Source organism: Neltuma alba, unplaced genomic scaffold (assembly GCF_004799145.2).
Source record: "Neltuma alba isolate B1F8T4 unplaced genomic scaffold, ASM479914v2 tig00003893_pilon, whole genome shotgun sequence".
Taxonomy (NCBI): Eukaryota; Viridiplantae; Streptophyta; class Magnoliopsida; order Fabales; family Fabaceae; genus Neltuma; species Neltuma alba.
The window spans coordinates 338066-362267 of NW_021633470.1; the positions used below are offsets into that span (position 1 = coordinate 338066).

The 24202-nt window shown below is 39.9% G+C and overlaps 6 protein-coding genes across 10 annotated transcripts; 3 read left to right on the top strand and 3 right to left on the bottom strand.

The window, feature by feature from the left end:
- Positions 1 to 384: 384 nt before the first annotated feature.
- LOC114742955 (alpha-dioxygenase 2) lies at positions 385 to 4112 on the bottom strand. Its single transcript, XM_028931186.1, has 10 exons — positions 4020 to 4112; positions 3675 to 3935; positions 2929 to 3078; positions 2548 to 2681; positions 2232 to 2445; positions 1951 to 2096; positions 1595 to 1822; positions 1184 to 1386; positions 836 to 1079; positions 385 to 749 (listed from the first exon to the last, which is right to left on the bottom strand). Exons 1-10 carry the CDS (start codon positions 4110 to 4112, stop codon positions 524 to 526), a joined length of 1899 nt encoding a protein of 632 aa, XP_028787019.1. The 3' UTR covers positions 385 to 523.
- An 833-nt stretch (positions 4113 to 4945) lies between these two features.
- On the bottom strand, positions 4946 to 7084 carry LOC114742957 (guanine nucleotide-binding protein subunit beta-like protein). The gene is made up of 2 exons (XM_028931187.1): positions 6123 to 7084; positions 4946 to 5328 (listed from the first exon to the last, which is right to left on the bottom strand). The coding sequence occupies exons 1-2, from the start codon at positions 7002 to 7004 to the stop codon at positions 5227 to 5229; spliced, it is 984 nt and encodes a 327-aa protein (XP_028787020.1). The 5' UTR covers positions 7005 to 7084; the 3' UTR covers positions 4946 to 5226.
- A 1056-nt stretch (positions 7085 to 8140) lies between these two features.
- LOC114742809 (pre-mRNA-splicing factor SPF27 homolog) lies at positions 8141 to 12031 on the top strand. 4 transcript variants are annotated; one of them, XM_028931023.1, is made up of 7 exons: positions 8141 to 8512; positions 8929 to 9104; positions 10145 to 10228; positions 10694 to 10763; positions 10859 to 10992; positions 11073 to 11159; positions 11803 to 12031. In XM_028931023.1, the coding sequence occupies exons 1-6, from the start codon at positions 8276 to 8278 to the stop codon at positions 11128 to 11130; spliced, it is 759 nt and encodes a 252-aa protein (XP_028786856.1). In that variant the 5' UTR covers positions 8141 to 8275; the 3' UTR covers positions 11131 to 11159; positions 11803 to 12031. The 4 variants fall into 4 exon arrangements, with proteins under 4 accessions (XP_028786856.1, XP_028786855.1, XP_028786857.1 ...); XM_028931022.1 differs by having other exon boundaries at positions 11073 to 11132; positions 11705 to 12031; XM_028931024.1 differs by having other exon boundaries at positions 11073 to 11132.
- Positions 12032 to 13128: 1097 nt separating this feature from the next.
- Positions 13129 to 15215, top strand: LOC114742814 (uncharacterized). 2 transcript variants are annotated; one of them, XM_028931031.1, is made up of 4 exons: positions 13129 to 13459; positions 13615 to 13797; positions 13895 to 13954; positions 14248 to 14834. In XM_028931031.1, exons 1-4 carry the CDS (start codon positions 13184 to 13186, stop codon positions 14332 to 14334), a joined length of 606 nt encoding a protein of 201 aa, XP_028786864.1. In that variant the 5' UTR covers positions 13129 to 13183; the 3' UTR covers positions 14335 to 14834. The 2 variants fall into 2 exon arrangements, with proteins under 2 accessions (XP_028786864.1, XP_028786863.1); XM_028931030.1 differs by having other exon boundaries at positions 13150 to 13459; positions 14702 to 15215.
- Positions 15216 to 15659: 444 nt separating this feature from the next.
- On the bottom strand, positions 15660 to 18704 carry LOC114742810 (protein PLASTID MOVEMENT IMPAIRED 1). Its single transcript, XM_028931025.1, has one exon. The coding sequence runs from the start codon at positions 18539 to 18541 to the stop codon at positions 15947 to 15949; it is 2595 nt and encodes an 864-aa protein (XP_028786858.1). The 5' UTR covers positions 18542 to 18704; the 3' UTR covers positions 15660 to 15946.
- Positions 18705 to 20031: 1327 nt separating this feature from the next.
- LOC114742813 (cyclin-dependent kinase D-3-like) lies at positions 20032 to 24090 on the top strand. Its single transcript, XM_028931029.1, has 7 exons — positions 20032 to 20358; positions 20992 to 21290; positions 21371 to 21479; positions 22135 to 22260; positions 22710 to 22945; positions 23023 to 23325; positions 23780 to 24090. Exons 1-7 carry the CDS (start codon positions 20254 to 20256, stop codon positions 23835 to 23837), a joined length of 1236 nt encoding a protein of 411 aa, XP_028786862.1. The 5' UTR covers positions 20032 to 20253; the 3' UTR covers positions 23838 to 24090.
- The last annotated feature ends 112 nt before the right edge of the window (positions 24091 to 24202 follow it).

Consider the following 24202-nt stretch of genomic DNA (forward strand, 5'->3'; position numbering starts at 1 on the left):
GAAGAGTGAATGTTTGCTGGAGTGATTGAATCAAACAGGGGGGCCGAAACAAATTGGACTTGCAATATCAGCAGAGAAAATGAGCTTGAGAAAATTATATTGGACTGTGATGAATCAGATTCCATGATTAAAATATTTAATTATCACATTTTACATAACTAACATATGTGCTTGATTTCAACTAACCAACACAAGCTAAAAGCTTTTACATTTGTTAAATTAGGGGGAACATTGAATGAAACATTTTTGCTGTGGCTAAACAAATATTTCTAATCTATAATTTTTCCTCTACGGAATATTTTATCTATCCCTCGTATTGTACCACAGGGGTTTGCATTGTGTTCTACTTACAATTTATTTATAAATCAGACATAAAACATAGGCTAGCAATTAACTAAAAACAGTAGGATTGAAATAAGACGTAGTTGTGCACAGAATGTGACATAGAATTTTCAATTCAAGAAAGAAACAAGAAGGTTGTAATTTACTAATTAGTTGGTCAGAGATTAATCCCCGAAAAATATCACGAGGCTAATCTCAGATACAGAGGGATGTAGTTTGTAGGATTTGGCATTGAATCCCAAACAGAGAAAGCACTTGAGCATCTCATCCAGTTTCTTGTCATCTCGGGGAAATGCCTGTCAATCACATCCCTCAAACTCTCTGTTCTGTTCACCCATTCCAGTCCTTCCTCTGTGTATGTTTTCGGGTTGAAATTGCTTGTGAAGAAACGATCAGCTTCTAGCCTCCTGTTCCTCATCAAACAACACCAAATGATTCAATAATGTGGGTCTTCATACTTTCAATTCAGGGTATAATGATGTCAACATAATACCTTGAAGCCATGAGCACGAAGATGAAGAAAGCAGTCTCACTAATAGCAAACCCTTTGATCTTCTTCTCTGCATGTAAGCCCACTATCAAGTCCAGCTTCTCCACGTCATCTCCGTACACCTCTCTCACAGCTTCGATCACCTCTTCATCGTCTGTCAAATCTTCCCACTTACTGATGGGGATCATCAGCAAGTTTCTTCTGAACTCGTTATAGCGTGCAACGCCCCTTTCTCTATCTCTATAAACTATTAAAACAGTCACCATTTTAGATCAGGTTGGGGATTAGTAGCTAACACGAGCTCTTGCTACGCCAAAGGAAAAATAGGTGATATGAGAACTAGAGAAGTACCTTCCATGGCAGCCATATCAACTGGATCTGGTCTATCTTCTCCGTCAATGTCATGAGCAATGAGGTTTCTCATCCATGCAGGATAGTTCCATAAATCAACAGCCCCACACGACTGATGACCCATGGACACTAGCATCTGCTCCATTCCGATTTCTGATAGCCTTCTTTCCCCTTCTTTTCCCAATAAGTCGCTCATTGGCACCCTGAAATGCATAATATCATATGTAATTTACCATTTCTGATCGCAAAACCTTTTTTACCACTCTGACTTTCTGAGGCCTGCCTTATGTAGAAAGCAAGAAACTTCACTCATTCCCAACAGAACCACCCAAAGGATGGAATTTTAGTAATGAAAGAGAGAGAGAGAGAGAGAGAGAGAGAGACAAGAGTAGAGGAATAGAAAGGATAAACTTTTTGAGTATAGAAGGACATCGGTCTTCTGCTGCCGGCAGCTTGATGTCTCGGAGGACAATTTCATCAGGTAGAAGTGAATGCATTCTGTAAACACTCACAAACTCTTCCGTAAGTGAGTAGGGAACTCCATGATCTATTGGCTTCCTAGTGCCAACTAATCCACTAAATATTGGCCCAAAAATGTGTCCAAATAAATCCTTAAATTTCTTCCCCAGAAATCCATACCTGCCAAACATAAACTCCGAAAGGTCAGCAACGTAAGAAAAAAAGAATCAGTACAGTAACAAAGCATGCTGTCGTCATTTTTAACTAGCCTATTTTGTTTGCTGCCTAGTAATTTTTTACCGTCTTACCAATTGATCCTCATGGCTGCCAGAAGAGTATCAGTTCTTAGGAGTTCTACAGTCCAGTCAATTGTATGTATTTTAGCAATGACCGCTGAAGTCACCAACCTCGCATGCCTATAGAGTTGTTCATCATCGAAATCAGGATAATGTGCCTATAAGCACGAAACAATGCAGCACATTATTATGTAAGACAGAGTATTGCCACGCTCGGAGAAAAGCAAAATATATTCAGACTTGTTCGGTAACAAGAAGGAAAGTTTTGCATATGTTGGAATAGGTAGACTCACTTTTAGCATATCACATACAGCATTGTGCTCCTTGACAAATAAGGCTTGCAGCAGGGAAAAGCCAGCCCAACTATTCCGAACATCACCGGAAATAGGAATACCTTTCTCATCATGCTCAAGAAGCCCGTCTTCCGAAATCCTCAGCTTTCCATCTTTGAATGTCCTCACTCTTGTCATGCCCTTCCGGTTATTCCCGTATATTACACTCCCATCCCTACATCACTCACAATTAAAATATCGTCTACTACTCTACTTATTTGAGTGGCGAGGGTGCCTTGTGTGAAGATTTTATTAATCTTGTATAGGTGCTACTCACCACCAAGGAGTCCTAGTGTTCAGATGGCCATTCTTCATATCTGAAGAGCCCGTTTTGAATTTCTTGGTCTTGAAGAACTTAAAAGACTTCAATGGGCATCCTCCCGAATATCCATCAGGATGTCTAATTTCCACCTGGTCCAATAGTTATGCATGATACATACAATTCGTAAATATCCAGCACACACACGAAGACAAGATTCTGAGAAAATCGATGTAGTGAGAATTGAGAAGTTAGATGGCAGAAGATTTCGTTTCAGACAAAAAGCAGAGCATGTCTCGGAAATTTAGTTGGCCATGTTAGAAAATAAGGGTGGCTTGATATGGCTATTCATGCGTGAACTTTACTAGTCCTGATGTGGCAGTGATCCAAGTAATTTACCTGTTCAGTGTCCTCTAAATGATCGATCCAGTCATGAATCATGAATTGTATCCACGAGCAGGCTATCATGTTGAATTGCCTTCCCGTATCTTTGAACTTCTTCCTCGTCAAGAGCTTTGACGCCACTTCCGTAGGGTGAGGATCTAGCAACTGTAGATACGCATGACGATTTATCGTGTTAAAGAAGTAGACTTTGCGACTTCAAAAATGCCCCCCCCCCCAAAAAAAAAAAAGAAAAAAAGTTTTGGAGTGATAATCCTTCGAATTGGCGGAGCAAAACTAGTTTGTTCACTCGTTATACTTCTTGATAGTCAACAGAAATTACATGAAAGGTACCAAACAGTTCCATCAGAATTTGCAGTGCTTTATACAAAATCCATGAGTCATGAAGCAAGAAATGCAGTATAATTGGTTTGCAGAAGCATTTCAGAATTAAGTGGGACGAACTCAAGGTTTGATGTTGTTTTGCACAAGTAATTAACTGGAGTCTTACCCAGATCCCTCACAATTACGTGCACTTGCTTCTTCAAACGAGGTTACCCAAGTTGCTTTATGTTTTCATTTCTTTCAGTTTCACTTTCACCGCTTTCTCATACTATATTGGCGAGTTTTATTGGCCGATTACTCGCAATGAACAAAAATTTATTGTTGATATGCGACGACACGATACTAGTTAACTCATTTTGGTTTTCAAAACTCCACCCAGAAAAAAGGGCAGAGCTTGCTCAGAAAGGCAACAGGCTTACCCCATAATCTGACGTTGCGGGAGGCATATTCCGGCCAAAAAAAGTCCCCTGACTGCCCACCAAGTCGTCGGTGGGGTGGTTGCAGGTACCGTCGGGGGTCCTATGCGCATAGTGGAGGGTATCATACTTGTGACCATTAAGACGGCCAACATGCAAGAGATTATAACGCTGATGCAAGCGCCTTCTGAGTCCCAGGTAGGCGAGCCCCAGCAGGACTGGCAACTTAGGCCACAGGCCAAGCTTGTCCACGAAATGAACAACCTGTGTTACAAAAACACCTAAATTATGTCAGCTAATGAGGATCATATCTCAGACAGAGAGGGTGGGGATGGCGAGGGTGCTCACGCAGAAGAGAATAGAGTCAAAGAGGGTCATCTGGGGAAGAAGGTGGCAGAGTTGGGGATCGATGAAGGATGAGGAGAAAAGAGAGAGAGCCATAGCAGATAGCTTGATAGTTTGATCTGCCCGCTAGACAGGATATTTCAGTCTCAGGGGACCTATTAACTGTGCTCACCAACGGGGGATCGCTTGGGTTGGGAGTGGGACCGTCTTATCTCGTAGTGGCTAATTGCGTATTCACATGCCTCAACTAAAAACATGCCAATTGCGTTTGTTCATGCCCACAATGCATTTAAGTATTTAAAAAGCATATTATCTGGCTCCCAAATCATACTAGCAATGGACGGAGCCTTCAATATGTTGCCTCACTGCTGGTCACATTTTCAGCTTCAGCCATGAAAATCACGGAATCCTCCTCGCAGGAATTAAATGTTTTTATCTTTTTTGTTTTCTAAATAGTAATATTCCTGGGAAGACTGCATTCAAATTTACAAATAAATCCCTTATTCCTGAATTATCATCACAAATCTTAAAAATGACACCACATTTGCCTCATTTTCAGTTTGACATTATCCAACACCAAACCACCCCCATCAGCTTGAATAAAAATGCGTTTGATCCTTCGATCCGATGGTAAGATGGGAAGCGTGGACGATGAGGAAAGATACAGGTTTGCCTTGTACCACTCTTCTTATACGTCATTTTCAACAAATTTTACTTAAAAACAAATCTTAAATCTCATTAAACCTGCCTTAAAATCTAATTACTTTTCAAATGCTATCCCTACTTAATATATATTTAAAAAATGACAATATTTATTATACAATAGTACATTCATATTCATGTTAAAAACTTAATTTTTAATATCTAATAGTATGACTTATAAATAGGTTTAAAAAAAAAAAAACACTCCACAAATAGGACCAAATAAGTATCCGCCATCAGTTGGAAAATTTAAGTATGAGAACCGAATTACACCCTGTGTTTCCAACAAATTTGTCACGGGCAGAAACTCGATATTAAAAGTTGAAATAACCATGTGATTCTTGAAAAGGCCTCAAAGCCATTATCTTCAACATGCAAATTGATCATAAAAACAAGATTCCACAATCAACCTAAGAAAAACTTTTCGACAGTTCTAAAGTAAAACAGTAAACTAATTTGGTCTCAAAAATAAGAGATTCGCATCTGACAGCTAGTGTGAGAAGCTTCACTAATAACGCCCAATACCCCAAACTCTGATCACTCCATCAGTGTAGCCGCTGAATAATGTACTTCCATCCGCACTCCAGTTCAAACTTGTACAGTAGATAATCTACAAGACATAGTAGGAGATGCAGACAATAAATATTAGCATTCACATTCATAACAGCAACAGCATCATAGTACAACACAACAAACAAGAAAACTTAATGTCCAAAATCCTTCCCATCACACTTGGGAAAAAAACAGACAAACGAGAACTTAGAAAAACACATCAGGAAGTGCCATTGATAACAGATTGCCTTGAAGAGTAAAGCGGTGCAGACTGTGAACAATATTGACGCCTGATCTAGAGATCATAAGCAACATACTTACCTGGTCCTTAATACAAGGATAATTTGAGGAGACTGAGAAAGGTATTAAATTAATTAAAGCATATGTTACATGATATATCCTGTATATTATTAGATTACATGTCAATTTATATGCGATATAAACTAGTTGGAAAAAGGATGAAGCTCAAAATACGACTGATTGATATAGACAACATGACCATGCATTACAATAAGAAACAACAAACGAGTTGATTTCTAAATGATAATGAAACAACCAATGCAAATCTCAATCTCGGAAGAATAGTAATCATCGACTGGCATCAAAAAAGGTCATCAGCTTGCGATGGATAAATGACTGCTAAAATGTTAATCATCAAGAAGACAACTATGCCTTAAAAATTGTATTAAATCTTCATTGTATTAAAACTTCTCATTAAGTTCAAAAAGATAATACTGTGCTAATCATCAAGAAGACAACTATGCCTTAGACATTGTATTAAAACTTCTCTTTAAGTTCAAAAACATAATATTGCAAAGAAGCATCAATAAAAATGAACAAAACAAAATATACCTTCTTCTTCGTATTGCCGCCTCCGGTGGTACCATCAGCCTTTTCAGCTTCAGTCTTCAAATCAACCTTCAAATCCTCAACGATGCTCTTACTCTCAAGATCCCAAATCTTGATGCTCTGCTCTGTGGCCGCGCAGAGCCAGTATCTGTTAGGACTAAAACAGAGAGAATGGATGATGGCACCAGCATCAAGCGAGTACAGTCTCTTCCCCTCGGCCAAATCCCAAAGCAAAATCACGCCATCCTTGCCACCACTTGCACAGAGAGATCCATCGGGAGACACTGCCACTGTGTTCACATAACCAGCATGACCGGCAAGGGTGTTTCTCAGCTTACAGTTTGTCAAGTTCCACACTTTCACGGTTCGGTCCCAAGATGCCGAAACAATGGTGGGCTGAAGTGTGTTCGGGCTGAACCGAACACAGCTGACCCAATCAGAGTGTGCATCACTGTCTTGAATTGTATATTTGCACTCACCAAGAGTGTTCCATAGCTTAATCGTGCGGTCACGTGAAGCGGAGACGATCTGACGGTTGTCAATCGAAAAGGCTACGGAGAGAACATCCTTGGTGTGACCCACAAATCTGCGAGCGGAGACGCCAGCAGCTAAGTCCCAGAGCCTGAGCTCACCATCCCAGGAACCGGAAAGCGCGAATTGACCGTCGGACGAGAGGACGACGTCCTGGACAAAATGGGCATGACCAGTTAGCCTACGACGGGGTACACCGTAGGTCTTCTCCTCCTTGGTAAGGTGCCACAAGACGATTGACTTGTCACGGGAAGAGCTGACGATCATGTCGGAGTTGTCAATTGGAGTAGCAATGGCGGTAACCATATCAGTGTGAGCACGCATGGTGCCGCGAAGAACGAGCCCCTCAGCCATTCTCCCCGCTTCTCACTTTCGGGATCTTTCCCTCTTTACGTCTTCTAGGGTTTGCGGAAGTGAGAGGCCTCAGCGAGAAATGATGGAGGTGCGGGAAACAAGCAATATATACGGTGCGACCAGTTAGGGTTTTGGGGATAATCCTCATTGAGCCCAATATTTTTAGCGAGCGAAGTCTCCTTTCAGTTTTGGATTTCGTTTTCTTCTGCTCCATTCTGAAAGGGCCCGTTTGAAGGTTTTTTCTTTTTTTAAATAAGACTTTTTCTTCTTCTAGTTTTCTTTTGCCTGAAGACTTTTTTCTTAATTTAAAAAATGAACCAAACAGAGTGGAAATTAAAAAGCATATACCCTCCCCGGCCCCATTTGTAAACCACTATTACAACTACATGTAAATTAAATATTTTGGTTAAAATTAGTTACTCTTCCGGTCCTAAATATAAAACCATTATACTTACCGGAGAAGTATTTTATAATATACCAAAGTTACTCTAAATAAAAGTAATAAGAATTTGTTTTATTAAGCAGAATATTTTATAATTTACTAAGTATACTGGGTGAACAAATATTACTTTATTAAGAAAAATGGTGGAAATTCTTACAATAAGAATTAAGAGGAATATATTGAATAAATGTCAACCAAAACAATATTGACGTACATAGCCCTACAGCAACCGGCGGATTGATATAGAACGAATGGAAAGAGATATTACCTCTTTCCCCCGTGGCACACCACATGGCAACATCTTCACAGCCTGCTCATAATGGATGCATCCTCCTTGCATAATCCACCAATCGTCCGACATTAACAACCACCGATGGTGGCGGTTATGAAGGTTGAAGGGAGGGTTTGATTCTAAGAACCACCGATTTAGTTATTGAGCCACTTTATCTTGGCAGCAGATCAACGAGTGAGTTGTGAATGTTTTGTAAGTCCAGGGTCATGCCCATGCTACTCGCAGTGGGATTCTGATTCGAGATCATAAAGCTATAGGCGCCGGCTGATTAATTTTTCCTTTTTGGTTTTTGATATATGCGGACATGGACCCTTTTTCTTAACTGGAATTTAGGTGGATTGGGCTTAAGGTTTAAATGGGCTGACCCGGGATAGGGTCTCGTTGGAAATCTCCCTTCCCTCCTTTATCGCTGCAACTGCAGCTCAGTCGCGCCTCGGACTCCCTCGGCCGGTGAAATTAGAGCCTCCCTCCTCGTTGATTGAAAAATTTTTTTGAAAAAATCAAGTCACCGCCGTTCCTAGATTTGAAACCGTAACTATGGCGGATCAAAACAATGGAGAGATTCTGATGCTGGAAGCTCCACCTTCTCATGCTCGGCCCACCGCTTCGGACGCCGAAATTATTGATGCGTTGCCTTACATCGACGACGACTACGCCGACCCGAGGGTCAAGGCTGAGGTAGACCGTTTGGTCGAGGAAGAGATGCGACGCAGCTCTAAAAAGCCCGCTGATTTTCTTAAAGACTTGCCTCCACCACCCAAGTTCAATTTTGAGGTAGCTTTGCCTTTTTACTGTGGTTTCACTTTTTATATCGTCGCTGTCTTCCATGGATTACATTTAGAGCCTTGTTCCCGATGGTTCTGCTGGCATCATGTTTGGACTGTGCCGTTGTTTTCAGTCTCTCTCTTTTTGCGGGGTTCAATTTCATCTTCTGTTCGCTTCTTGAGTTTAGGTTGGACCAAAAACCAAAAAAAATGTTCAACTTATGTCCTGTCATGGTGCTAAATAGGTTGTGCTACAAAAAGGTGTAACCTTGGGATAGCACTGAGTTTCCCTGTTAGTTTTATTTTCTGTGTAACGCATCCTTGTTAAATCCAGTATTCGTCTGACTCACTGTTGAAGTGAAACAAGGTTGGTGAAGAATGCCCTCGCAGATAATTTCTGATTGATTCGTGCATTCTGAATTACAGGACTACCCAATGATTGCTAGAGAGTATGAGCGTGTAAGAGCTGGAAGGCCTCCTGTACCTCTTGATAGGTTGCGGTATGAATTAGAAATGCCACCAATGAATAAGAAAAATGACGAGACCGCATGGAAACAATCGCTTCAGAGAGCGCAGCGATTACTACAATATCAGATGATCAGGTCAATATCATATAACGTAAATGCTTTATCTAGAGTTTTGTGAGTATCTTTACGAGGGGAAAATCAAGCTTTTGCTGCGAAATAGTCCTATGTGCCATTGACGTAGAGCATTTCTGTTGTGACCCTGCTAGAGTTACTTAGCAAACCAGAAATAACCAGCCAATAATGTAACAGTGCAAACAATAAATGGGAAAATCCTGAGGCTTTGATATTAATATTCAAGAACTGAATCAAAGATACAACAAGCTTCAATGATTCAAGCCAAAGCCCTATTTCCCTCTAAACCCAAAGAAAATCACAACAACGATAACAACTTCTACAACACAGGATTACACTGAAGGAAAATAGCCCACAGCTAGCTTAGTGACACTCCCATGGCATTCGAGAGGCCAGGTCTCTCCCTCACCAACTCTCTTCTCAAATCTGTCCTAAGGGCATTACCATTCCATTACAAGCCTTATACGTCCCCAAAAGCAGTCCTACACCCCCTACAATGTTTCAGACCCAAAAGATTGGTAGCTAGCTGTAAATTAGAGTTGCTCATCATTTTCTGGAGCTCTAGGACAATTGCTTTGACCAGTGGGCTTCCCTTCATCTGCCCTTGGTTGCTTCGTCAATTTCCTCTTATATGTCTTCTTAAAACCAAGCTATATCAGCAGCTGTATCAATTTCCTTTTCATCTCGTTTACTTGAGGAGAAAAGCCATGGCAGGCAGAAATCGTAGGATAACATAAACCCCCGGATTTTGATACAAAATGACAATATATTTGATTTGACACTGTCATCAGGATGTTGTTTAATTTGCTTGCCTGATTACCTGATCCTAAAATTTTGAAGTAGGTCCTTGAATTCTTTAAGCTATGAAGTGTACTGTCTTGTCACCATTTGCTGTGGATGTTAGTCTATGTTCCTTAAATTTATTGAAAACATTTTATGATTTAGACCATTAGATAGCTGTTTGCTGATATACCTTCTTTAGAATCCGCACTGTTCAAAATCATCTCCCAGTTCTTACAATGATCAAACCGGTCAATCTGCAGGATGGAAAACCTGGATTTATTGTTAAAATATGGTCCTGATGCCTGGAAGCTGCATAATCAACGATTAGAAGTATACTTGTCAAGGTTTGTCTGTGTCACCTATGAGTTAGTTTCCTATCTTGTTTTCAACAAACAATGGCTTTTTCTGCTATTTACTACTTGTTATTGATCAATTTTCTTGCGTATTGGCATGTAACTCTAGTGCTTTATCGCAATGCCTACTCTTTTGTTGACTGTATAAATATTTAGCCTTGAAGATCTCAACAGGCCTACTTGCATTGGGTTCCGTATGATGGCTTAAGGATACTTGTGATGTTATGAAAGATAATATGGATATCTGTGGTGGACCAAGTCACTGGCGTCTTAGAAAATTCTATATTTTGTTCTTATCAATTAAGCTATGTATTTGTAAGATTTTTCTATCCTGACTTTTGTAAATACATTTAAATATTGTGATGGCGTTTTATAATGCCCACTGGCGGTATAATTCATAACTTCATGTTTACATGGTCTTGACTCCTAACATACCATTGCATTATTAATTTTTAGAATGCAAAAATTAGCTCAGGAGCAGAATGAAAACATTGAAAAAGTAAACCGTGAAAGGAAATATCATCAGGTGATTTGTCTTTCTTGTCCGTGCTTATCTGTTATTTTTTAAAACTCTATTAACCATTTAACTCAACCACCTTTTTTTGGTGATTATATTATCAGCAAAACACTGCATATGAGCTTAATGCTTTGTCCACACAATGGAAGGAACTTTGTCAGAAGAATATAGACATCCAAGCTGCATGTGCCTCAATTGAAAACCACATAAAAGAACTTAGAAGAGAAGCAGCAGAGAGGTGACTCTGCTATTTAAATTTTTCTCTATCATTATCTCATTTCAATTTCTTCCAGTACTGGAGTTATTTTGTTATTTCAGGGGCTGGAACCTGGATGGTGTTACTGAAAATGGCCCTATATTGCATTCAGAATCGTAGAGGTTTCTTGGAATGCTCATTCGCGCACAGTTTATACTTCATACCAGTTTCGTTTTTGTAATATTGTAATGAATATGTTGTGCAGCTACTTCATGCCAGTTTCGTTTATGCAATATTGTAATGAATATGTTGTGCAGCTCCCAATTTCTAATTCTTAATTTGATTGTTGCCGTACTCATCATGGTCAAATACTTTGCATTAGCCAGCTTTACCTTTTACTCTGCAAAGACTTAGGGAGCATGCTAGGGGTCGTATCTTTATTCTGCCTGTTTTCTTCATTCTGTCTTTCTGCCATGCATCCCTTTTTTTTTTTTTCTCGTTGGTTTTGGTGATGGAGACGTTCTTTTCTTTTCTTTTTTCGTTTTTCCCTCTTTTTTTTGTGTGTTTGTATTTTTTTTTTTGGTTGTTTTTGGGGGTGGCGGGATGCACAGTCACTATTCAGGCTGGCAGTTTTGGACTTCGGGGAATCTGTTTAGAATGTACTTTGCTCACTTGCTGCATTTTTGTTTCTCATTAAATTCAGCAATTGACTGCAAATAATGAGAGTTGTTCTTGATAACCAATCATGCCACAGGATCTCGTAACTACGTTGGTGCTTTCCGGAGCTTCAAATTGAAGAACGATTATGATCTTAATCTACAAATTCTCATCTTACTTATTCTACGATGCTAGGGGATTTTGGTGGCTCGGAGGGAGACGATTACCTGAAAAAGGAACAAGATCCTTCGATCTTTTGACATAAAATTCCCCATCTGGCTTGCCGCGTAGTGGGAATAGCACCCTGTCGACAGCTTTCTTAACTAGCGAGTCGCTTCCGATGCATTATGTGTAATGGAATTGTTTGTATGCTAATGAAAAGTTGTTCCATGGTTTGTTGAAGTGTTGTTGTTATTTTTTTTAATTGTGAAGCTTCGATTCATTTCTTTTTCTTGTGGCGTTAATAGAATTCATTATCTGGCACAGTCGTAGCGCATGATTGGCTAGGAGCCACGTGCTACACTAGCACCTTTGCACCCTTAATAGTAAAGAGGGTATTGACTTGATGGTTCAAACTTCAAACTCTAGAGTTGGTGTGAGGGTGCGTGTTATGGAGGACGGTATATACAAGTGGGCATATTTTTTTGAGAATGGAGAAGGCTCGGGATTTCTAGTATTCAGAAAAGGAAGCTTGGCTATGATTAAACCCCAACAGCCTGTATGATATGCTTGAAAGTATAGCGTGGGAAATTGAAATTGGCTCCCCTTCCCCTTTGGGAGGTTGAATTATGCTTCCCATGAATGAAGAACTGCTCAATTGCTGGACAAAGGGCTCCAAAGTCGAAGTTGCCCGTCCCCTCGTCTGACTTCTTTGGTCTCCCACTCCCCATCGAGCTTCAACCTTCTGATCGATGCCCCTAGCTTACCTCTCAGTCCTTCACTGCCGAACACTCTCACCCTCTTTTCTCAGCATAGTCTGTCGATGCTTCTGCCTTCTAATGAGCAAATAATAGTCTTTTGATTTTAAATATAAGATTTATTTTGTAATATAAGCATCATAAAATGAGTCTAATATTTAGAGTCAAAGAAAAAATGAGTCTTATATTTAGGGTCGAAGAAACAAAAGGAAAAATTGAGATAGAATGAAATGAGAAAAATAATGCTGTGGATAAATAATTTTTCTATCTAATGGGATTCATCTGGCATTCCTGTTTATTTTTGTTTGAAATTTGATATTAAAAATAACTTACGAGGAGCATCCTACGTTGCACGGAATATCATGCATAATAAAATTTGATTAGAAGCATTTACCTCAGTTACAAAAGCACTGTCCAGTTGAATCTCTTTTTGCAAGGGTTGCAAAGGAGTAATAGGGTACGCTGAATGGGGGGGGGGGGGAAAAAAGGAATGAGAATTTTTGTATGAGTGGCCAGAAAAGGGTGGCTGGGAAGGAAACAATAAAAAAATGAAAGAAGTCAGGAAGGGGGGAAAAAAAGGAAATTGCGGCTCGGAATTAATGATAACCATGTCAATGATAATAGGTATTCGGGCCACATAAAATGTTGTTCATACTGCAATGGCTATCGTCGTACTCCCGGCACCATCCCGTTGCTCGCTCTCCATTTCTCCGTCCTGTTTTCCAATCCAATCTCCATTTGTATTCTTGAGAGCGTCACATCGTCCCACTCTACCACTAACCTCGCTGCCTTTTCACCCTCTAAATGGGGTTTCTCTCCAAGCAACTACCACTTATATTGTTAGATTTCCCACACCACGAACCAGAGCAACCGTCGACGACAGAGATCACCTTACCTCAAATCCGATTCTTGTCGAGGAAGAGAAGCCCAAAAATGTATGCTTTTTCCTGTCCCATTGTCGCCCCACCCTCCCAAACCAAAAATTTGTCTTTGAATTTGTTCGTTAGGTTCAATCCTTTACTTTTTACATTCTGACCTCGACCTCAAGCTGTGAGTTTTGATTTTTCTCTGAATTTTATATATTGTTCAGGAAGTGGAGGAAAGTGTGAAAGTGCTGAAAAATGCAGCCAAGTCCAGAAAGGTAGCAACAGGAGATATTCTTTCTGCACTTTCGGTGATCGAGAAAGCCAAACTTGATCCTTCTGGTTTTCTTGAAATTCTAGGTGGAACCAAATCCCCTGGGAGAACGTGGATGCTTATTTTTACTGCCGAGGTTGTCAGATATTTTTGTGCGCGTATACATGCGCATGTGCATCATTCTGTTTATTGATGATTTATGCTTACTGTACTTATTTTTTGCTGAATCTTAGAAGCAAGTGAAGCGGGGTCGATATTTCCCTCTTACAGCTGTTCAGAGGTTTGATACTGCCGTAAGTCTTTTCCGAAGATCCTGTTTTAATCCATTTAGCATACAACTCTAATAAATATAATCAAGATCCAGAAAAAACCACTTCGTCTGCATTCTCACCTTCATTTTTTTGTTTTGCTTTGTTTGTACACATGCCGATTTGATACGGATTAATCAGTCTATCTTCCATTAACGTGTTTTCTGCTTAACTTCGAACTTTCGTTGCTGATTTAGCAAGTCATCGGTAGATTTTATAGTTTGTATCTGATGCATCTGGATAAGACATTTTAAATTCATATCTTGCTGGAGAATCAGATATCTCAATGGGCGAAAGAAACTGAAATAAAGAGACGAGTTATAATCTTCATTGATGAGAAGGAAAGAGAGGATATTGAAGCCTAGCACTGAATCTTGTGTTTAAGATGCATTTATCATCAGTCTTTAAGCTTACTTGAATCAAGCATTAGGCCTCAGTTATTACGCTTGATCATGTCATCCATATTTACCTTGATCAAGAACAAGAAGGAACGGGCTGTTTCTGCGTGTTAATAAGGCATCTAAGACTAAGCACATTCAGCAATGCCTATCTATCAGGCTAGTATTAGCACCAGTCATTTCATTATTTGGGAGCGCACTTGTGAAATCATCAATTGAAGGACAAATATGCTTACCCCTGATCGCATGTATCGAAGAGAGGAACAGCATAAGTCAGTTTTTTCAGTTGCTTTTGTTAACCATAGACAACTGAATTATCCTGTATGATTGCCAGGCGAAGAGGATTGAAAATGGGGTATATCTTGGACCAATAGGCCAGTTGACATTCGAAGGCAGGTTTTCATGGAAAAAAAGAATACTGAGTTTCATATTTGAGAACATCAGAATTAAAGTTGGACCTTTGAAACCTCTGGAGATCAGCTTGGGAAAAAAAGATGACAAGGAACCGAGTACCAAAGATCCTTTCTTTATCTGGTTCTATGTTGATGAGGAAATTGCTGTTGCTCGAGGCAGAAGTGGAGGAACCGCGTTTTGGTGTAGATGCCGCCGCGTCACTGCTTGATACATCAGGCCCAGCAGAACCATGTATTAGTTATGTTGTATAGTTCTTGTGTATAAGGAAACTTAGGGTTTCAAATATATAGTTTGAAGCAAAATTTCCGTATATCGGTTCCAATATTTACATGCTAATGGAAATGTTTGTGGAAAATACTTCAAACCTGTGCTGTCAGAAATGTTTCCGAAATTTGCGTGTTCGGGTTTAAGTTTTAGTTATGGCTTATTTTTAATGTGTCTTCTCTGGTGGGTTTCATTCTTTTCAGCGAGCAGTGTGCATATAGCAATCCAGCAAACCATAGGCGTCTTTCAGGTTGTAAAAATTTGACTACCTTACCTTCCTGTTTATCATCATAAGCAATATATTAGCCAAATGATGGATTGGAGCTTCATCATCATAAAATATTTATTACTGTATTGCGTGCTTGCTTCATCTTCTTGCTTCGGAACTTCTTTAAAGTATTAAAATTTAAAGGTCTTTGACAGGAAGGATGAGTATTTCAATCTGGCAGTAAGGATCTACTTCTATACGGGACCTGACATGAAATTGTTCTTCAAGGTTCTGTTGTTACTCCTAATCGTGACGAACTGTTAACCACTGCCATCGGTATATGTTTATACAATTCATTTCTCATATATCAAGGGGATAAAGAAAGCAGATCTTGCAAAGAAGCTACTCGTCCCGTGGAAGTTCTCATTAGTCCATAATTCTGTATCCCCTTTATGTATGCTGGCTGCTGAGTACACAAAGACATGCTATAGTATAACATAACATAGTTACAGGCAAATTTGCAATTAAATGTCATGTTCTGTATATTAGAGGGAGAATTTTATTTAAAACGAAGAAGAAAAAGGAAAAAAAAAAAACCAACAATTGTAATTGTAAATAATGATATCTGCATAAATGGAGTCCTCACAGGCCGGGCCGCAATCAAGTAATAAAACGTGAGGAGCTGATGAGCAACTATTTAACAAGTTTGACGTCTGGATTCCTCAAGGGTTTGAGCCACATGTCAGCCACGATTCGCGAGGAAATACTCCACAACAAGTCTTGCCCTTTGGACAATTGGTGCTTCCCCTTCTTCCCTACCTTCCCTAACCCAAATGCAACCAACCATTGCATCCCAGTTAGCCTTTGCTTCTCACTGTCCCATCCACTTTTCTTCCTTCCACTTCTCAGCTTGACGCCTCCCACATGCATGCTTGTTACTTTGAATCTCTTGTCTTCACCATCACCATATTCATTACCTTCTGGATCAGCACTTGTTGCGTTAATAAGTACTATGACAGGGCCTCCGACTGCTTCATACCGTCTTACTGGATCCCGAAGTTGGACGACCATTATCAGGGCAATGTTTGCTACTTCTCTTTGATCGTTGATCCATTCTTCAAGTGAAACTGCAGAAGCAAAAAGATCTTCTACGCTACTGCCTCCTGTCTTTGTGCTCAGTGGCGACACATCAAAAGGAGCCTCCTGCTCGGCCATGTCAGTTTGAATTTTCAATGCCTCAACCGCCATGGACTCAATCTTCTGCAGTGAGAATGCTAGAATTTGCTCTGCTGTTAGCGGGTTTTCATCCACATTCCAAAGTCCTGTTGAAATTCTCTCCTTCCTTCCGTCACTCATTGCATTTGCCATGTTTTTCAGGGCAGAAACTATACGAGCAGCGCTTGAACTCGCTCCTTCCTTGTTTCTTCCTTGTATAATGGCAGAAGCAATGCCTTCAAAAGCTGTCTGCTCTGCGGTTTTACCCATCAGTTCATCTATGGGCATTAAGGTGAAAACATGAGAGCTTAGTTCATCTAGCTCCATGCTAGCCAGTTTCTGAAATAACTCAAATCCACTCGAGGACTGATTCCATGGTAACACAAAAGGCTTTGACATCTGCATTGCTAGCTTTGGAGTGTCTTTTCTAGCAACAGCATCATCTAACGGATTCATAGAAGCCAAGTAACCCCCATCTCTTGTCTGAACTACACAACCCAAGCCCTTACCAAGATCGGGAAGATACGCTTTGGACTCCTCATCTGCAGCATTCTTTTGCCCTTCGAGTTTTGCAGGAGGAACTCGAGGTTGACTGGTTTTGTAGTAGTATCCACTGATCTCTTCGTCCTCAAGCATTTGAAGAAACTCCCTTGTCACAGTTTCTTCATCTGCATCTAATCTCTGTGATTCTGTATCATCCTCGGTTTTTAAAGCTTTAAAATCTTCTCCCATCATAGACTCGAGAGCTTTTATCTGTTGTGCAATTGAATCAAGCTCGGTTAATCTTGCTAGGTTTAGGTATAATTGATCGTGCACTATTTCCTTGACCACCTCGCTTGAAGCCGACTTCATGTCCATTGATTTTTCAGATTCCGCTCCATCTTCTTCCTTCTCTTGAACTTCAACTCCTTTGTCTACAACCTCAAAATCGGGAAGATCAAAATCCTCCACCTTTGCCTTCTGATCATCGAATTTTCGGGCAGAGGTAGAGGTATCCTGAATTGGGTTTGGATCATCAAGATTCAGATCATCCATTCCCTGAATATCTACTTCTTCTCCTACCTGTGACTGTGAGGGAGTCCAAATGTCGCTTTTGCTCGTTATCCTCGGACTAGGCATGCTGAAGGATGTCTTCGATTGTTTGCGAGCAAAAGACGATGATAAATTTTTCAACTTGCTGGATTTTGTGTTCTCATCTTGGTTATAAATCTCAATCCCTCCGTCTTTCTCCATGATTTGGAAACCGAGTTTCACAACTAACTCTCCTCCTTTAGCCTTTCCAGAAAGACTAAAGCTCGTGTCCCATTGCCGAATTCGCGTGCCCTGTTGATTTTTCTCAATGGATTCTGCAATCAAGTGGCTCAAATCCGCGGAGCTTCTTCCGAAATCGAGCTCTTTAGCATCAACTGCAAATAGATAAATCCAAAACGGGCGTGGCTCGAATTTAAGCTTCTGCTTTCCACTTCCATGAGTGCAATAAACGTGGCATCTGATGAACAGAGTCTCCTCGAAATCAGCAGCTCCTTGTGCGACCCGAGATGGCATTGTCTGCACAGCTCCATCCTTCGTCTCCTTCTTCCTAACACAAACAGAAAGCCTGAGTCCATTCATTGAAGAAGGAAGGCCTTGTGCGGCGACAACTTCAACAGAAAACAAACAACTTAGTTTCTGCATTCCAATGTGAGAAAGAGCTCTCATAGGCTTCCAGCTCCAAATTCCTTTCTTCTCAGCCGAAGTTGATCTCTCATCCAACTTCTTGCTTTCTGGCCGAGTGGTTGCTGGTGCCGCTGCCTTGGTTTCCTCAAGCTTCGGCTTTGAGCGCCATGGGGACAAGGAGAGGCGGCGGGTACGAGGTTTGTTGATCGGTGTGCCTGCGGTGAGGGAAGTATCGGCGTCATCATCAGCTGAAGGGATTGAAGGAACTGAAGTTCGTGGAAGAGCAAGGGAAGCAGTTCTTCGGGTAGGAGCTGGCGTGGTGGAAGTGTGTGACTGGTAAAGGGATTGGCTTAGAGCCTCCAATTCTTCAAGAAGCTGGGCATTAGAATTTCTCTTGGCGTTGTATTCTGCGGCCATGATATGAATATGATATCGCAGAGAGAAGGATATGAGGAGGAGAAGGCAAGGAGGTCACATTGGCGGAGGGCTAATGAAGGTGGAGTGGAAGAAGGAGGGCTGCCATAAATGAGAAGAAGGAGGAAATGGGTGGTCCTTTCTGAACCAGGAAAATTGGATGGATCGAATTCGTGGAGATAGAAGATGAACGGTGGCATTCCGTTGTGCCGTGGGGAGTAAGACAAACTTGAAAATGAACACGCTTGCTGGTCCCATTCTATTTAATGTTTCTTCTCACTATTGACCTTTGTTTGCTTGGCGCTTTTTCTTCTTCTTTCTTTTACAGGAAACTGTAAAACTGCGAAAACAACATTGTTGAAGTTAAGTAAAGAAAGACAACAGTACAAGAGCCTTTTCTTTCCCGACAAAAATTTGGTTAAAATATATTAGTTTTTGTCTTAATTATAATATCTTGTTTGTAACAAGACTTTATTTGTAGATGAGACCTACAAACAATGTCTTATAATTAGAATCGAAAGTAACATGTCATAATAAAACGGCAAACGAGGAACGAAAAGAATTTTATTGATACTACAACAAGGTTAAAAACAAAAAAATTGATTCTACAATAGTCGTCAGGTGGCTAGAAAGCAAAACAAGTTTGACCAACAGCAAACACTAGACCAGCTCCATCTCCATCGCTGGAAAAAAGATCATGGCAGACTTCTCATGTATAGGAAAGTAATAGGTTAAGAATTTTATTATGAATTTATCTGAGTTTATCATTGGAATCCAACTCCCTCCGCTCTAGTATTATTTAGGAGCGAAAGGGGAAGATTAAGGACAGCGGCAAGTGAGAGTCTTGTGAATAAGCTACCCTTCTCATCTTATCTAAAGCCCGTGTGAAGAGTCGTAAGCGAGCTTTTTCTAGTTGCGTCTGCGCTGCAGGTCACTGTCTGTTTGTTGACGAGCCCTTCCAATCGAATTTATTTCTTGACTGATCACGCTCTCATACAACGAAGCTACCGGTGCCTATTGTTATTGGTTTTTCAAAAGTGACTTTTAGAGAAAAATTTGGCCTCAATTTATATGAAACCATTTTTTACGTGCTTTTTCAATATATCAAACTTTCTTATAAAAATAAAGGAATTTCTAAGAATATTCGAAGTTCAAATTAAAGTTCTAGTGGTTCCAAATTCTCATCGATAAATTACATAAATATTCTTCCTGTCTTAAATATAAGACTCATTTTATAATGTAATTTATACTACAAAAGAGTTTTATATTTAGAACTAAAAAACAAGTATAATATCAGCATTACCATAGTTTGTGTATATTTTTCAGTTCGTGCATATTTTAAGTGTGTTAAAATTAGATGAGTGGACACGTAAGCGCGCGTGTGCGGGGACAGTGAGCGAGTAAGTGAAGTATGGAAACCCGAAAAAGGACAGGCTGTTCTTCAATAAAGTGTCTACGTGAATGTTTAAGCTCTTTAATTGTTCGGCAATTGTTTATAGCCGTTGCCCCTCTCACGCTCCTCTCTCCTTTCAGCTGCTCGCGCCTCACTCTTTCTTGACCATCTGAAGTCTCTCATGGGTCCTTCAACGGCTTTATCGCATCTGTTGCTCTCTCTCTGCAAAACCCTAATTTGCTTGGAATGAACCACTTCTGAATTCCTCGTTTTCAAGTTGAATTTACCGTACTGCTTTTTCACTCGATAAGTAAACAAGAAAATGTCAGACGTCGATCCGTCCAAGAAAGTGGCCGATAGGTATCTCAAGCGCGAAGTTCTCGGTGAAGGTACCTATGGAGTAGTATACAAAGCTATTGATACCCAGGTAAGACGGACTGTGTTCTATTCATTCTGTTTATTTTTCTTTTTTCCTTCTTTTTTTAATGAACTAGATTTTGTGGAATTTGAGTAAACATCGATTTTTTTTTTTCCTTCCTTGCGAAAATCGAACGGGTGAAGAGGATTTGGTAGTGAAACATCATTCTTTTATCGTACTTGACGGGCTTCATTTGGTGTAAAGAAATTCGATGCATCGAAGGAAAGAAAACATATTGACAGAGAGCCCGACAATATTGTGAAAAGAGACTTATATATGCTTTCGTTTGTCTGTCTTCCAAAATTTGGTCCAGGCGGTTGTTTAGCTGAGGTTTAAACCGTTGTCTTGAGATTACTGCAAAATTGTACGTTGGTCACCGGGCATGAGGAAGCAGTTCTTGCTCTTTATTATGTGTCCGCGAGATTAGAGGAGAGAGAAGCTTGATACTTAGTTCTTTAGTCCTGGCTTCGTTAGTTATGGGTCTTCATATAAATTTCAACGACAAATCCATTGTTATATGACAATTTATCTTGTCTAGATATGAATGCATTCACGTATTGATGAACTGGCCTTTAATTCAATTGTGGTCGTAGTACCAATATCTTGTGTTGTTCTCAAAAACTGTACCTACTGCTTGAACAGACAGGACAGACAGTTGCAATTAAGAAAATCCGGCTCGGCAAGCAGAAGGAAGGGGTGAATTTTACAGCCCTTAGAGAGACTAAAATACTTAAAGAGCTCAAAGATCCAAATATTATTGAGTTAATTGATGCCTTCCCGCACAAAGGCAATTTGCATCTTGTCTTTGAATTCATGGAGACAGATCTTGAAGCTGTTATAAGAGACCGGAATATTTTTCTTTCACCAGCTGATATAAAATCTTACCTTCAAATGACTCTGCAAGGTCTTGCTTATTGCCACAAGAAATGGGTTTTGCATAGGTAGGGGATGTCACTGTTTTGGTCTTCACAAAGTTATTAGTTGCTTTCAAGTTCTGACCTGAAAAGGTTGCATCTTTCAGGGATATGAAACCAAACAACTTGCTGATTGGATCTAATGGACAGCTGAAACTTGCAGATTTTGGTTTAGCTCGAATCTTTGGGAGCCCAGACCGAAGATACACTCATCAGGTTTGCTTCTTTTCATATAATGGTGTGTTGACCACTTCAAGTGTGTAGGTTTCATGATGCTAGTACTTTTAGATAGTAGCCATTGGCAGAGAACTTGTGTCCTTAGAAATAGAACTCATAACTCTCACCACTATCATGAACTTCATAGTTCCTGCAGATTTTAAATGGTTAGAGTTCGCAAAATTGGATGGGGATGAGCCTTAGACTGGCTTGTTCTTCACTTTGTTATATGATGATTTTGTTTAGGTTTACTTTACAAGAAAGTATAGACTGCAATGCATTGGATTTCACTCTTAAATCTTGATAATTATAGCTTGACTTTCTGTGGAAGGCCAAGTCACAATTATATGGTTTATTTCCTATCGTAGATTGCCTTGAAAATTGGGAATATCAAGTGAGGAAATAAAATTTTAGAGATTTAACACTGGAGCATTGGGGTGATAGTATGCCAAGTTCCGGTTCATCCGTTTTATATTGTGGTTCTCTAGGTTAATCATATATTATGGTGGCTCTGAGAAGTGTTGTGCAATATGTGGAATCTGTAGGTAGTTTACTCTGATATTTCCATACATGAAATCTTTTATGCTTACATATGTCTTTTGCACTTTCTTTGATGGACCTAGATGCTTGAATCTCGTGCTAATTATATGAATAGGTGTTTGCTCGGTGGTATAGAGCACCTGAGCTGCTATTTGGTACCAAGCAATATGGTTCAGGGGTAGATGTTTGGGCAGCAGCTTGTATATTTGCTGAACTTCTTCTTCGTCGACCCTTTTTGCAGGTGAGCAAGATTGTTTTTGTGTCATTAAAAAGCCAAAAAGAAAGAAAGTCATGGTGACTAGGTTATTACATTTTATTGTTAATAATTGATGCTCGGAAGTAGATAGATTTTAATCTCACCAGTTTGCCTCGGGCTTTTCAACATTTTAAGCTTGTCAACTGGCTCAAATTATGGCTGGAATAAACCCTTCAAAGCTGTCTACTGAAATGAGGGCAGCTTAGAAGCTGTTAGCTATGGCGTTTATGGACATTATTGAGTATTGTTTCCACGTTCATTTTTATTCTTGCTCTAATGTGTTATATGGTTTTGTGTGCACGCCTTTTTTTCAAATAATTTGAGTATGTAGATATAATTGATTGATTGCATAGTTTTTTCCCGTAAACATTTGTCTCTTGAATTAAGCACAGTCCTTCTAATTTTTTTGTTTCTTTGTTGTTAACATTTGCTAGGGGTCAAGTGATATTGATCAATTAGGTAAGATTTTTGCAGCATTTGGAACGCCAACTCCTTCTCAGTGGCCGGATATGGTATACCTTCCTGACTATGTTGAATACCAACATGTTCCTGCCCCCCCTTTTCGTTCTCTATTTCCAATGGCAAGTGATGATGCTTTAGATCTGCTGTCAAAGATGTTTACATTTGATCCAAAAGCTAGAATTTCAGCTGTGCAGGCATTAGAGCACAGGTATGTGCCTTTAATACTTGATAAGAAATCAATGACTTCCTTTTATTCCTAATTTTGTCTTTCCCCTTTCTCATTAGGTACTTTTCCTCAGCACCTCTGCCCACAGAACCATGCAAACTTCCTAGACCTGCCCCTAAAAAGGAATCTAGGGTTTCTGATTCCAATCCACATGAGGGTCCAACTGTACTATCACCTCCAAGAAAGTCTCGGAGAGTGATGCCAGGACGTGATAGATTTGAAGAAAATTCATTGCGAGGAGACAGTGTTGGTAACTTCAGGCAGCCTGCTGGTGATAATACAGGAAAGAATGAACCAGCACCAATGTCAATAGATTTTTCTATCTTTGGATTAAAATCTCCAAATAGACCTACAATTAACAGGTATATTGATATAGATCATTCAGGAACGTCATGACGGAGAGCATAAGACCGATGTTTATTGTTACCTCCTTCGTTTCCTAGTCTGGCATAATTATTTATTTCTAGTGCATGTTCATTGCAAATTTAGTCGATGTGATGCCCTGAACCAAATGAATCAAATCACACAGTCCTTTGAAAGTAACAATAACTGTATGCAGCAGTTTATATCGAGCTTCCGTGTTAATCTGTAGCCTTTGATATCTGATTAGGATCCAAGTTTGGTGGTGTTTCATATGACTGTTCTCTATGTGGCGGAAGCTCACAATCAAATGGCATACGGCGATGCCAATCTTGAACTTGATTCCATCTTTTTGTTGTAGTTAATAAAATTGCAATGTGTTGGATGATTGTTTCTTTTAATTTCTGCTTTGTGTTTGATGTTAACTAACTTTTGTTCCATCGTATGGATCCGCAGTGCTGACAGATCACATTTGAAGAGAAAATTAGATCTAGAATTCCAGCAGCCAGAATGAATATTCTGACTGGAGCTGTTTATGCGAGGGACACAACCGGGGAAGTCTAGTGGATAGTTGGACGCTTAAAAGGTGTCCCATGGTGTTCCCGGCCAAAGCTACTTTGGATTTGTAGATGTTCAAAGGAAGAAGTAGCAGCGGCCGTATATTGACTTCGTACTTGATTTCAGTCCTGACACCTAAAATTGATGTTACAGGAAAAAAAAAATTAAAAGTTAGATGCAGTACACTTGGGCTCTCCTTCTTCTTCTTTCTTTTTTTTTTATAAAAAAAGTAACACTTGGGCTCATTGTTCTTCAAGTTTTTGTTTAACGTTTCAGAGAATTTGTATTTTATAATGGCGGGAGGGCACTTAAATCCTTCGC

Bases quoted from the DNA above. Each gene is read 5' to 3' on its own strand.
- LOC114742955 (XM_028931186.1), bottom strand. From the start codon at position 4,112: ATGGCTCTCTCTCTTTTCTCCTCATCCTTCATCGATCCCCAACTCTGC. The intron at 3,936-4,019 runs GTGAGCACCCTC...TTTGTAACACAG, and splicing joins TTGACTCTATTCTCTTCTGC to GTTGTTCATTTCGTGGACAA. The intron at 2,097-2,231 runs GTGAGTCTACCT...TCGTGCTTATAG, and splicing joins CTGTATGTGATATGCTAAAA to GCACATTATCCTGATTTCGA.
- LOC114742957 (XM_028931187.1), bottom strand. From the start codon at position 7,004: ATGGCTGAGGGGCTCGTTCTTCGCGGCACCATGCGTGCTCACACTGAT. The intron at 5,329-6,122 runs GTATATTTTGTT...TATGTCTTGTAG, and splicing joins GCGGCAATACGAAGAAGAAG to ATTATCTACTGTACAAGTTT.
- LOC114742809 (XM_028931023.1), top strand. From the start codon at position 8,276: ATGGCGGATCAAAACAATGGAGAGATTCTGATGCTGGAAGCTCCACCT. The intron at 9,105-10,144 runs GTCAATATCATA...GTCAATCTGCAG, and splicing joins CTACAATATCAGATGATCAG to GATGGAAAACCTGGATTTAT. The intron at 10,764-10,858 runs GTGATTTGTCTT...TTATATTATCAG, and splicing joins GTGAAAGGAAATATCATCAG to CAAAACACTGCATATGAGCT.
- LOC114742814 (XM_028931030.1), top strand. From the start codon at position 13,184: ATGGCTATCGTCGTACTCCCGGCACCATCCCGTTGCTCGCTCTCCATT. The intron at 13,460-13,614 runs GTATGCTTTTTC...TATATTGTTCAG, and splicing joins AGGAAGAGAAGCCCAAAAAT to GAAGTGGAGGAAAGTGTGAA. The intron at 13,955-14,701 runs GTAAGTCTTTTC...TATGATTGCCAG, and splicing joins TTCAGAGGTTTGATACTGCC to GCGAAGAGGATTGAAAATGG.
- LOC114742810 (XM_028931025.1), bottom strand. From the start codon at position 18,541: ATGGCCGCAGAATACAACGCCAAGAGAAATTCTAATGCCCAGCTTCTT.
- LOC114742813 (XM_028931029.1), top strand. From the start codon at position 20,254: ATGTCAGACGTCGATCCGTCCAAGAAAGTGGCCGATAGGTATCTCAAG. The intron at 21,291-21,370 runs GTAGGGGATGTC...TGCATCTTTCAG, and splicing joins AAGAAATGGGTTTTGCATAG to GGATATGAAACCAAACAACT. The intron at 22,261-22,709 runs GTGAGCAAGATT...AACATTTGCTAG, and splicing joins TTCGTCGACCCTTTTTGCAG to GGGTCAAGTGATATTGATCA.